Source organism: Carettochelys insculpta, chromosome 1 (assembly GCF_033958435.1).
Source record: "Carettochelys insculpta isolate YL-2023 chromosome 1, ASM3395843v1, whole genome shotgun sequence".
NCBI lineage: Eukaryota > Metazoa > Chordata > Testudines > Carettochelyidae > Carettochelys > Carettochelys insculpta.
The window spans coordinates 14,133,548-14,146,474 of NC_134137.1; the positions used below are offsets into that span (position 1 = coordinate 14,133,548).

A 12,927-nucleotide genomic window follows, 5' to 3' on the forward strand; every position below is an offset into this window, starting at 1 on the left:
GCACAGAGGTAGGATGTTTCATCCCCCCAAACCCATAGACTCTGGGGTGGAGCCACAAATGAGGGGTTCCATGTGTGGGAGGAGGTTAACGGGCTGGCTGAGGATTTGAGTGAGGGGTCTTGGCAGAAGGTAGGGTGCAGGACTGGGATGGGGGTGTAGGCAGCAGAAACTTGGCTGTCTGCTTTGTGTTGTTACCTGTAATTTACTCCTAATTTACATTTAGCTATAAAATGTCTTCTATGAGCCAGGTAAGCAGTGGAAGTGTTGGTAATGCTGCTAGACAATATGGACATCCCATGGTCTGGCAACTTCTCTTGTGCAGCATTAGTCAGGTCATGAGGGTGCTGGACTGGAGCATACTGGTGCTAGAAAGTTCAGGAGGTGGCAGGGAATAGGGGTCACTTACCAGGCATAGCTCCCAGGCAAAAACAGGTGGCCCCATGTGGCCCTCCACTTGCAGGCACCACGCCCTGCCTCTCCCAAATCAACGGACACAGCCATTGTGGGATTAAATCTATGACTCTAGGACTAAATCCATATGCCTCTATCACATGAGCTGAAAGCCCACTGGCTCTCAATTAAGGATGCAGAGGGGACTTCACTCTCCCTTGTCAATGGTCTCAGTGCCCACTTACATAAGAAAGCTGTAACCAACATCCAAATTACACTTAAAACTTCGGTCACCTTGCTATACTATCCAGAAGGTGTAAGAAATTCACACACCCTGAGACATATAGTTAAGCTAACTTTAGCCATGGTGCAGATATCGCTAGGTGGTATAAAAATTCTTCCAGCAAATCAGCTACCACTTCTCAAGGGGCGGTGGAAAGTACCCATTACTGCAGCATCGGAAAGAGTTTTCCCATTACTGTAGTAAACGTCTCCCCTGCAGAGAATAAAACAGCATAGCTGCACCATGGCAGCACTTGTAAAGTAGATGTAAAATGATAATGCAGGACTCAAAGCTGGCTCAAATAATGCAGCTCTGTCTGTAATACAATTAACACACAGCTGTAACAAATCTTGTGAGAACTAGATAGCCAAACTGCATACATATACTGAGAACAGTTTAGCTTAGACTAGAAGAATGGTTGTCCAGCAAACAGCTTAACACTGTGCCCTAAACACAAGTTAGAGAGGCAACTGGAAACTGAAAGACTGATTGAACCCCACTGACATTTACCACACAGAGGTCAGCCAGCTTCCAGAGCTGGAACTGCTCAGTATCTGCTAGAAACACACTGTAGAGAGGAGGTTTCTCTAAGGAGGATTAAAAAATAGCCTAAAATTTTTCTCCAATCAAAGCCAATAATCCTGTACTAGAAAGGAAAAATATAAAGCAATTCAGGCCAAAAAGCCTAACTTACTTCAAAAACTGTTTAACCAACGTGAAATAAGGCCTCAGTGGTAGAGACTAATATAACGTTAAATTTACATGCACCTTAAAAAAAGAAAAAAAAAAAGAGACCTTGTGTGATTTCTCCCAGCTGAGTGAACATGAGCCAGTAATGAACTAGTTTCTGATCCACTATAGGCCCCAAACCCTTTTTCTGCAGTACTACTGCCTTGAAGGCTATTTCTCATTTTGTAGTTGTGCATTTGCTTCCCTGCACCATTCCTACATACGGTGCTTGTACTTATCTTTATTGCATTTCTCCTCCACCCGATTTCATTGCTTTCAGACCAACTGTCCAATTTTTCAAGGTAATTTTGAATTCTAATCCTGTCCTCAAAAGTGCAGCTCCTCCTGAAGTATTATTTGCAAATGTTATAACTATTAACAAAAAATTAACAAAAAATACTGAACAGTCCAGACACAGGACAGACCTTCACAGCAGCCAACTAAGGGAGTCCTACAATAATTAAATCTGAATATGATTCTTCATAGAGTTGTGGATCCACTTTACAGTTATTTCACATAGATCATTTTTTACCACTCAGCTTCTCAGAATGCCATGTGGGACTGTCCAAAAACTTATTAAAACCAAAATATATCACATTAAAGCTTTTTCCTATTCAACAGACCAGTGTATTGTGGTTTAAAGAAAGATGTATTATGTTAATGAGTCATCTACATCAACTTATCCAAATGCAATTAAAACTATGATTTTATGGTCAACATTACAGATTCCTTGAAGCTAAAATATCATTATACCATGTTTTCCACAACAGAGCATCTGGCAACATTTTTACTCTATGGGCTTCTCTACACAACTGCTACAGTGGCACAGCTGTGTAGTTCATCAGCACAGACACTACTTATGATATTCTCCTATTGGCGTAGGTCAGGGTGAGGAACCTTTGTGGGGTGGGGGGATTGCCACTGAACTGTAAACAAATCAATCAGGTGGCCACACAAGCAAGAAACACTCTCACTGATGGGATTTCTAACTACAGAGAGGTTGTGCAGCCTGGGGCGGGAGGGAGGGTGCAGAAGCAGGCTGGAGATGGGCAATCTTGGCAGGACTGGGCTGTGGGTGGAAGATCTGGGCAGGAGAGGGGTACAGTACATATTTCTGGGGTCCAAGTAAACACTAACTCCAACTAAAGAATCCATGGAGAGATGTTTAGATGAGAACCAGCCTCTTTGCACAACATCTCTATTTTGCTGTAACAACCTTTATTAAATGTTATTTATTTAAAATTAGACAATACCTTGCACTGAACTAACCAAAGCAAAGTTAAAGTTGCTACTTAGTCTCATGTTCTTCAGACTACAGAAAACAAGCTCAGGTTATGAATTCAGATCAAACTCAGTTATATTTTAAATGAAAAGATCAGAAGAGAACAGTTACAATAAATCAAATACATATGTAAACTGGCATGCCTCCTCTTAATATCTATAGAGATTATGATGACAGGAGGCTTTATGAACACCCTTTAAGGTTAAAAAACCTAAGCTATTTGGATATAAAATAGTAGTTGCTCCTCAATTATTTAAGTTTTCTGTGTTTCATTAAACAGATGCTCTGGAAGAATCTAACAACTTTAAAAAGGCCCAAACAGACCAAATTTCCTTCTGGTCAGGGCTCAAATTTGGCTATTGGCAGAGGCTGCTGGGCTGTTCAGTCTGCAGTCTAAAGATTGTTCAGGATAAGGGGACCTGTTCCAAGGCAATGGAAAGATGACACCCCCACAAGTCAACTATGCTGCCCTCAGCACTCCCATATCCTGACTGGCCAGCATAAATGAAATCCCTGCAGGGTCTCAAATGCTCATTTCCCCAAGGGTCTTGAGCGCCATTCTCTTTGGAGGACATACCTTTTCATAAGTGACTCATTGTGTCCAGATTTTCAGTTAGATCGGGGTGTCCAACACATGGCCCTTGGAGCCTTTTTATCCAGCAAGCAGAGCCAGCAGCGGCACCATTTTTAAAAGGTGGATTGGCGGCTCCGAGCCACATGTGGCTCTTTAAGGAGCCATTTGCAGCTCCCACCTCTGCTGCCTGACTCCTCCTCTGGCTCCCACTCACAGTGTGGCGGGGCAGAGAGAAGTGGCAGGGGATACATGTGCTGGAGCCACATGTGGCTAGTTGAGCAATATAAGGCTCAGAGCCTTGGAAGCGCTGTACACCCTCCCCAGCACTTGGAGGGAGAAGTGCATGGCAGCGGCGGCTCCAATGAGTCACCTACATTGGATTATAGCAGGGGCAGGAGGTAAATTCTTCAGAAAGCATACTGCTCTAGACAGACATTCTGAAGTACTGCTTGGCTAAGGTTAAGGATTAGGAGGAGCAGACTGTTTCCATTCATCAATATAAGATTATTTTTCCTTACATTGTTTGAGAGATTTGAATTTTTAAAGTGCTACTCTAGAATTGACAGTAGATGTATAGATTCCATTTCCCTCCTAAAATACATACCAATTAAGTCCTTATATGTGGAAACTCCTACGTCCCCAACCACTACCCGAGTCACATACTCCAAAGCAAAACCACAGGCTGGAGATTCTATGATATCTTCAATTAGATTAACAAATTAAGATTTTACTGGATACAAAATTGAATAGTGCAATCATAATACATCTTCAGTTGAATTCAGTTTTCTGCTACTCCATGTTTAATTTTCAATGTGCTGTAAAATTTGTACTGAAGACAAACGGCATATAAAAATCAGGGGAAAGCTGGAAGTGTTGGCAGCTGAAAAGGTAGGAACATTTGGAACCTGAGAAAGTGACAGATGATTATATTCAATTTTTAACTATCATAATTAAGTTTCAAAGCAAATACGCATTGAGATGATTGAACAGTTCACACCGCAGAACTATTGTTCCTAGCTTTCTGCAGACAATTCATTAGATACATTGTTTACATTTGCATTTTCTTCACACCTGTATGGACTAGAATATATTTGTTTTCTAAATTTAAAACACATATTCTGGAGTACAGTTCTACAATTAATTACAAAGCCAAAGACTTGAGTACACAATTCCATAGCCAACAGCCTACACAGAATTTAAAATTCCTGTGACCAAAGTAGAGCCAATTCCTGCAGTTACTTCATCAGTGTGTGTTTGATCAATGTTTTTAAATGGTAACAGGATCAGTCCCTAGACGTCCAAGCAGACTAGCACAGAGACCATTTTATAAATGTTCCTGAGCAACAGAGAATTTAGAATTTTCTGTGACACAACTGGTTTCTCTCTTACATAGTTTAAAGCATTATTACCCTGACAGTACCACTTATATGAAGTTCTTGATTTTTAAATTATTATAGAAAAAAATCCAAAGATCTGTTTATTTTTGATCAATCATTTCAGCTTACTAGCATTTGCACCTGCACAGTAACACAGGATCTAAAGCTAAGCTTTCAGTCTATTAATTTTTTTAGAACAGCTTATCGCAGGAACACAAGTACTGTTCATTTTGCTTCCTCAAAGAACAACAATTGTGCAGTTCCCAAAATTAATTAATTTGTTTTTATCCCCATGGTCAGGATGACCCCCTGCCAGTGACTCCCTTCCTGGTGTGCTGACTTCAGTTTGTTGACTCCAAATACAAAACAGAACTACCAATGCATGTCTGGCTAAACATGTCCTGCTGGGATACAGATTTTAAACTTCCTTCTAGAAGATATATATAACTTGTACATATCACTTGTAAATACTCCTCACAATTATGAGAGTCAGCATGACATAACTTTTTGTCAGATACCTCTCGACCCTCTTCAGATGAGAGCAACATGTTATGTGCAGTGAGCTGGTCAGGCCTGCCAAGCCTTTCATAGCAAGACCTAAACACTGCTGTACTGAAAACCAGTTAAGTGAAATTAACAAATGAAAAAATTAATTTTCACTGAAAGAGCTGAATGAAATGCAAGAGAGGAAGCTGAGACAGTGAAAAGCTGATACAGTACTTAACATTTTTAGCTTTTTCCTAGTACTTTGGCCTGTTAGAAAGACAACTTTAGTTTTGAGCCACTTAAACTGTGTATTTAACTCCCACACGTACTTCAAATTACACTAGTCCATAGGATACCTCCATCTCTTCCCTAATCTATGAAGGAGAAACAAAAAGAGTCTTTTTAGATCTCCTTATACAAAAGATCTTACTAGATTTTGCCTGTTATATTGTTAGAGAGGATGTGCTATATCATTCTCAGCATCAATTCCGGATCACTACATCACCTGAATCTATACATAAGGATACTTGGTTAAAAGAACCTCTTAGGGACCCTATTACATATTATTTTACATTTGTACCTTTTACCTCAGAAATACTTCAAACCTTCAACATGTTTGCTGAAGTGGCAAACATCTGTAGACTTGTATGCAGTGGTCAATAGCTCAATTTAGCGGTCAATGGCTCAATATCTGGATGGTGGTCAGTTTCAAGCGGAGTGCCGCAAGGCCCGGTTCTGGGGCTGGCATTGTTCAACATCTTTATTAATGACCTGGATGAGGGACTGGATTGCACCCTCAGCAAGTTTGCGGGTGACACAAAACTAGGGGGAGAGGTAGATACGTTGGAGGGTAGAGAGAGACTCCAGAGGGACCTGGATAAATTGGAGGACTGGGCCAAAAAAATCTTACGCAGTTCAACAAGGAGAAGTGAAGTGTCCTGCACCTGGGGTGGAAGAATCCCAAGCACAGTTATAGGCTGAGGACCAACTGGCTCAGGAGCAGTATGATGGGAAGGGACCTAGGGGTTATGGTGGATGAAAGGCTGGATATGAGTAAACAGTGTGCCCTTGTATCCAAGAAGGCTAGCGGCATACTTGGGTGCATTAGGAGGAGCATTTCGAGCAGATCTAGAGATGTAGTTATTCCCCTCTATTCAGCACTGGTGAGGCCACATCTTGAATATTGTGTCCAGTTTTGGGCCCCCCCCCCCCCCAGTATAAAAAGGATGTGGATTTGATGGAGCAGGTGGAGCGGAGGGCAATAAAAATGATTAAGGGGCTGGAGCACAGCCTATAAGGATAGGCTGACGGATTTGGGTTTGTTTAGTTTACAAAAGACGACTTGGGGTGATTTAATACAGCCTTCAACTTCCTGAAGGGGAGCTCTAAAGAGGAGGGTGAAAAACTGTTCTCTGTGGTGTCAGATGGCAGAACAAGGAGTAATGGTCTGAAGTTGAAGAGGGTGAGGTGTAGGTTAGATATTAGGAAAAACTACTTTACCAGGAGGGTGGCGAAGCATTGGAATGCGTTGCCTAGAGAGGTGGTGGATTCTCCATCCCTGGAGGTTTTCAAGTCCCAGCTTGACAAGGTCCTGGCTGGGATGACTTAGTGGGGGTTGATCCTGCTTGAAGCAGGGGGTTGGACTAGATGACCTCCTGAGGTCCCTTCCAGCCCTATGGTTCTGTGTGATACCGCAATGTTGAACAGACCATGGTAATGCATTCTTCAAGCCTCTCCACAACTCTGGCTCTAAGTGAGCACCAATAACCACTACACAGTTGCATAGATTTTGTTTGTCCAAGATTGGTTGCCAATACATCTTGGGTTCAGTTTTAAGACACTAATATAAATCTCTCCCTTTAGGCTCCTATTTTTGATTTAGTTGCTCCAAGTCTTGACTAGAAGTGCTAATTATTGGCCTGTAAAATCTCTCATATGCGAATCTGGTATATGATCCTCCAAGTTCATATTAATGTCTTCTTTCATTGCTCTCCACATGTGCCCAAGCACAATGGTGAGAAGGGATTATATCAGATCTTCAGTGACAGAATCTTGCTTTTGTACCTCTTGAGAAGCATATTCTTGGAACTATATAAAGAGCATGGAAGCCTACAATGAGATCTAGGTGGGACATATTCTGTTCAAAACAGACCTGTCCCAGGACCCCTTTTTGAGAAGTCTGTACATGTCCAAACTGAATTTTGGGAGAACAAAGGGAAAAATCAAAAGAATTCAAATGTGAAGAACAGAATCAAGGAGAGATGGAAAATGGTCATGGAAGAATAGGCTCGTGTTATGGATAAGAGGAGTTCTGGCCTTTTCCGAACACCCAGCATTTATCAACAAAAGCATTAAACTCAGGTAGGCAGGAGGTGTTGGCAGGGAGCCAAGACAGCCAGTTCAGGGAAGATGTTGAGATTTGAAATGAAAATGGGCAGGAACCTGAAGCAGGAATCTGTGAGTAGACAGGGAATGCTCATTTAGCCCTGATCAGGTTATTTTCTTTGTTTTGTTGTTTGGTTAAATTTCTCTGTATTAAGTCCATGTGATTTCTCCCCCCGCCTCCGCATGTGCGTGCACGCACGCACGCACAGTACTTTAAGCTGTATCCCATGGATGAAATTTCTCCGATTTTATTTTATTCTTTTCTTAGTTGCTTTAAAAGACCTAGCAACCAAGCATGCTTTATCATGTATATCTTTTTGTTTTGTTAATAAATCCCCTTTTATGGTGATTTGATTCTTGTGCCCTGGAAGGCAATAGGAGGCCCATATGTGCATGCCTAAGGATGAGAGGTCAGCTATGAGAAATTTCAGTTGTTATCAAGTTATTTACAAAGGGAGGGTTAAAAACTTGGGGTTACCCCACAAGGAGACATCCCAAGTGTGTTTTCCTGGGTTCTGATGAGAGGCTCTCTCATTTGGGTGGTGGACCTCCCAAGGTCAGGTGATCTGTAACCTTGAGAAACTATTAACCAGAGCACTGTAGACTTTGGAGACAAGGTATTTCAAGATAGTCTGTAAGGTGCCACAGGACTTCTTGTTGTTTTTGAAGGTATTTTAAGGTCTCTTGCAGGTCCCCATGTTCTGCACTCTAAGTGCCAGACTGCATAATAGCCTTGACAGTGTTTCATTTAGTTAAATATGTGATCTACAGATGAGGAGTGAAGACAGAAAAGGAAGATGCCATTGCACCTTCTGCACTTGAAGGAGTGAATTTCTAAGCAACAGAAAAATGAGATAGGGAACAACAAACAAAACTCACGATACGAGAGGAAATTGAAGAAAAATAAATGTGCAGAAAAGGAAACAAATGGAAAATGTGATGGAAACAGAATTTAGACTAGGGAAAGCTTCCTATGTACAAACAAATACATGTTCTGTTATTCTTTGGAAAGCATACTACAGCTCTTAATCAAAGAGGAAAAATAGCAGAAGACAATATTAGCAAGCTAGTGCTATTTAGCCTAAAGTCAAACGGTTGCGTATTTCTCCTCTTGGGCCTTGTAGATTAATGGCAAAGGTGAGTGTTTTTGTTGGCCAAAGGCAGTTGCTACATTTAAAAATCTAAAAGATATACTTAAAAATCTAAAAGTTTGACAGCTCTGTATTAATTAGCGCTCCAAGAAACTGGCTTTAAACGGAAACAGCAAGTATCTGTTTACAATGACAAGGCAATGAGATGAAAGTTTCCCCGAAGTAAATTAATCATGTATGTGCAGGACACATTTTGAATTATTTGGCCACAGGAAAGTGATCACTAAGGAACCTAAACCAAAAATGACAAGGATTCAGATTGATTTAAAAAAATCCAATTAACTAAATTCATTTTGAGAAGGATGTAACATTTTACATTTTGTAGCTCTTAGCAAAATATTTTCCACTAAAATTCATTATTTAAGAAACCTATTTTAACATTCTTCTATTTAGCGTCATTGCAGGGTGCACAGACCAAAAACCCTGAAAATTTTAAGTTCATGCTTTGCTCAAATACAGTCATTCAATGAGATGTTTGCTGAATAAGGCCAGATGTTTGACTTTTAAGATGCCATATTTTGGGCCGCAGTTGCTTGAGAATTCTGGCAATAAGGCGCTAGCACAAAATGAAACTGACTTGAAAGCAAATGTAAGCAAAAGTGATTTTGATACTTTATTCCCACTGTCTAAAATAGAAAGTATAATCCTCATAAAATAGATTTTTTAAAAGTTCATCATCTAAGGGGTTTAGTACTACATGTCAGGAAGCTTTAAAAATATTTCTTCATCTTGACAGCATGCCTAAGAATTTCTTTTGTGGAAGTTCCATAACCTGTTTGATACAGGTCAGATTAGTTGACCACAATTGTCCCTTTTGGCTTTAGAATCGATGAACCTTTAAACAAAAAATTATTAGCCAGATTACCCCCAGTACTGGATCCTACTATATCCTAGAGTTTAATTATAGTGCTTTGGGAAAACTGGCATAGTTGTGCAGGCCTTTTAGTGCCTCATTCTATTTTTAAAACAGCATTATAGAAATCCAACCTCTATGTTTAATGTTTAAGAAATGACATATGTATGTGTTTACACAACAGTTTCCTAGATTCAAAAAGTCAAAACAAGTAACAATGTCCTCACTTAATGCAGTGTAAGTATACTTTATGTACCTGGATGATTATATTGTTTATAAACTCCTTTAATGACTACACATGGCTTTCCTCACTTCTTATTTCAAGGAGCTATGGAACCCCATTGTCAAGTAGCTGCTGTGTTTCAGATGACTGCTTTCGGTACTAGCCAAAAATGTCCTCTTTACACAATCAGTACAATTTGTAAGAGCTTTGATATCCCCAAATGGTCCAAATCCTGCAAAAGCTTATCACATGTAGCAATTTTGGCTTTAGCAGGAGACAAGTCTTTACAGGATGAAGCCTAACAATGGAATAAATTAATGAGCCTTCTGTCTAGTCTGCTATCAGAGACAGCGGCTAATCCTCAATGCTTCAGATGAAAGAATTCAAATACCATAATGCATCTAATTATGTAATACCATTGGATAGCCCGGCTCATTGACCACAGCTGGTGGTGAACTTGTGTCATTAAGCATCATAGCTCTGGGCATTTTTTTAGGGTAGAATAAGTACAACTACTAACCCTATTTATACAAATATCTAGTATTTTTAATCATTCCAACACACTATTCTCCAGTAGTGTATTCTATTAGCTTAATTATACATTTCATTAAAATATATTTATACATAGCAAATTTTTGCCTCTTCATTCCAAATGCCCCCTCAGAACCTGTCATTCACCATGAAGAGATTCTTATGTTGCCGTTTTTCCACTAAAGCCAAGTGAATCCTTGTTTGAGATTCAGCTGAAAATGGAAACCACTGAAGTGTTTTCCCTCCACAACAAGGAAAACATTCAGTAATCTGCTTCAACTTCTTCTTAATATCTTTTTATAGGCTGCATTATGTCCCACAAATTACAAAAATATAGTGCTTGCCCCTTCCCCATCTGAAATTACAGGACCTTCATGTGCCATGTTCCTCCCCACCTGTATTTATCAGATGGCAGCTTTCACACTTCCCCCTTTTTGCATGGGAGCTCAGATCACCACCTGAGCAGCCACACAACGTCCTAAAAGGCACATCAGATACTAGAAGAAACAACAAAGGTGGAGAAGATCAGGGAGAAATTGAATGAAATATTATGAGACCAAACCTGATGCTTACTGGCAAAAAAAAAAAAAAAAAAATGAGGAAGAAAAACCACGCACACACAATGAAGGACAAAGCCAACTAATGCCAAATTAAAGCATCCCCAAGGAGAACATGAACAGACACACTTCCCTCCCCTCCACTATACAGTCATTTTAAAAAAAGAGTCTTCTAAGGCATAGGGTTCAGGGGTGATTAAAATACATTCTCAAGTAACCACAAACTGCATGTTAGGGGGATAAAATCTGCAAAAGGCAGGGGAAAATAACCTTCCCCCCGACAGCGATCAGGCAATGCTGCCAGTTAGGCGACAACACACTGCATGACCGCATCCTTTTGTGCAAGCCAGGCAGCAGACACACCGCCTATAGCACAGGATAAGGCTACTACTGCAGGCTACGATCCTTGGCTCTAATTGTGGATCTGGTGCAGTGGCATGTGATTTATTTACAGTGAGTAAGACAGCATGGAGACACATATTACACATCTCAGATCTGCAAGGGACCTTAGGAGGCCACTGAGTCCAGTCCCCAGCCCTCTCAGCAGGACCAAGCACCCCCCCATCGTTTTTTTTAAATCTATTTGCTCCAGATCCCTAAATGGCCCCCTCAAGGATTGAAGTCACAACCCTGGGTTTAGCAAGCTAATGCTGAAACCACTGATCTATCCCTCGAGCCATGATCAAGAGGTGCCTAGCTTCTGGTGTTAAATCCCCAAACTTCCTCATATACAGCAGCGCTCGCTCGCTCGCTCGCTCTCGCTCTCTCTCTCTCTCTCTCACACACACACACACACACACACACAGCCCCCCACAGCAGCGCTCGCTCTCTCACTCTCACTCACACCCACACACAGCCCCCCACAGCAGCGCTCGCTCTCTCACTCTCACTCACACCCACACACAGCCCCCCACAGCAGCGCTCGCTCTCACACACACACACACACAGCCCCCCACAGCAGCGCTCGCTCTCACACACACACACACACACAGCCCCCCACAGCAGCGCTCGCTCTCACACACACACACACACACAGCCCCCCACAGCAGCGCTCGCTCTCACACACACACACACACACAGCCCCCCACAGCAGCGCTCGCTCTCTCACTCACACACACACACACACACACAGCCCCCCACAGCAGCGCTCGCTCTCTCACTCACACACACACACACACACACAGCCCCCCACAGCAGCGCTCGCTCTCTCACTCACACACACACACACACACACAGCCCCCCACAGCAGCGCTCGCTCTCTCACTCACACACACACACACACACACAGCCCCCCACAGCAGCGCTCGCTCTCTCACTCACACACACACACACACACACACACACACACACACACACACAGCCCCCCACAGCAGCGCTCGCTCTCTCACTCACACGCGCACACACACACACGGTGGCTCAGCCCCGCCCCAGGGCAGGGCGCGCACAGCCTGCCACTCCTGCGGCTGCCGGCGCCGCACCCCAGGCGGGGACCCACCTTGTCCCAGCTGAGCCACTGCCAGACCGCCTTGTCCAGCTGCGCGTCCCCGGTGCTGCGGGCGGCGAGCAGGTTGGAGTTGACATCCCCGTCTCCCATAGCGATGGCGGCGGCGGGCCGGGCGGCACGCAGAGCAGCGGGCGCTGGGGGCTCACCTGCCGGCGGACAGCACGGCCAAGAGCATCGCCCGGAACCGGCGCGCGCTGCCGGTGCCTCAGCCGCGGACCAGGCGGCGATAGCCTGGCGGGAGAGTCCCCCGCAGCGGGGATCACCACGGCCACTACCGGGGGGGCTGCGTCACCCGCCCTCGCGCCCCGCCGCCTCACAGTAACGGTCCCTCAGCTGCGCCCTGCGCGCGCCCAGCGGCACTAACAACAACACCGGCCGCGACCCCGCCCCCAACAGTCGCCACACCAGCGTTCCCGACGGCCACGCCCACCCTGTGCCGGCAGCAAGCCCCACCCCCTCCCGCTTCCCCGCCCCGGCACGCGCGCTCCTCGCTCCGGCTCGCGCGGCTGCGTGCCCACGCCTGGACTCCTCCGCCCCTCCCCCGCAGTGCCCGACGGGAAGTGTAGTTTTCTCTCCCCGGCGGGCGCTAAGTTGTGCGAGCGG

The 12,927-nt window shown here is 43.6% G+C and overlaps 1 protein-coding gene across 2 annotated transcripts in view; it reads right to left on the reverse strand.

The window, feature by feature from the left end:
• Positions 1-12,685, reverse strand: part of PGM2L1 (phosphoglucomutase 2 like 1) — a 64,439-nt gene extending 51,754 nt beyond the window's left edge. For both annotated transcript variants that reach the window (XR_012642416.1, XM_074976168.1), the window contains exon 1: positions 12,316-12,685. Coding sequence is in view for 1 of the 2 variants with exons in the window: in XM_074976168.1 (XP_074832269.1) it covers positions 12,316-12,414 (99 nt within the window). In the remaining variant the exon portion in view is untranslated. The remainder of the gene's footprint in view (positions 1-12,315) is intronic.
• Between the last annotated feature and the right edge of the window lie 242 nt (positions 12,686-12,927).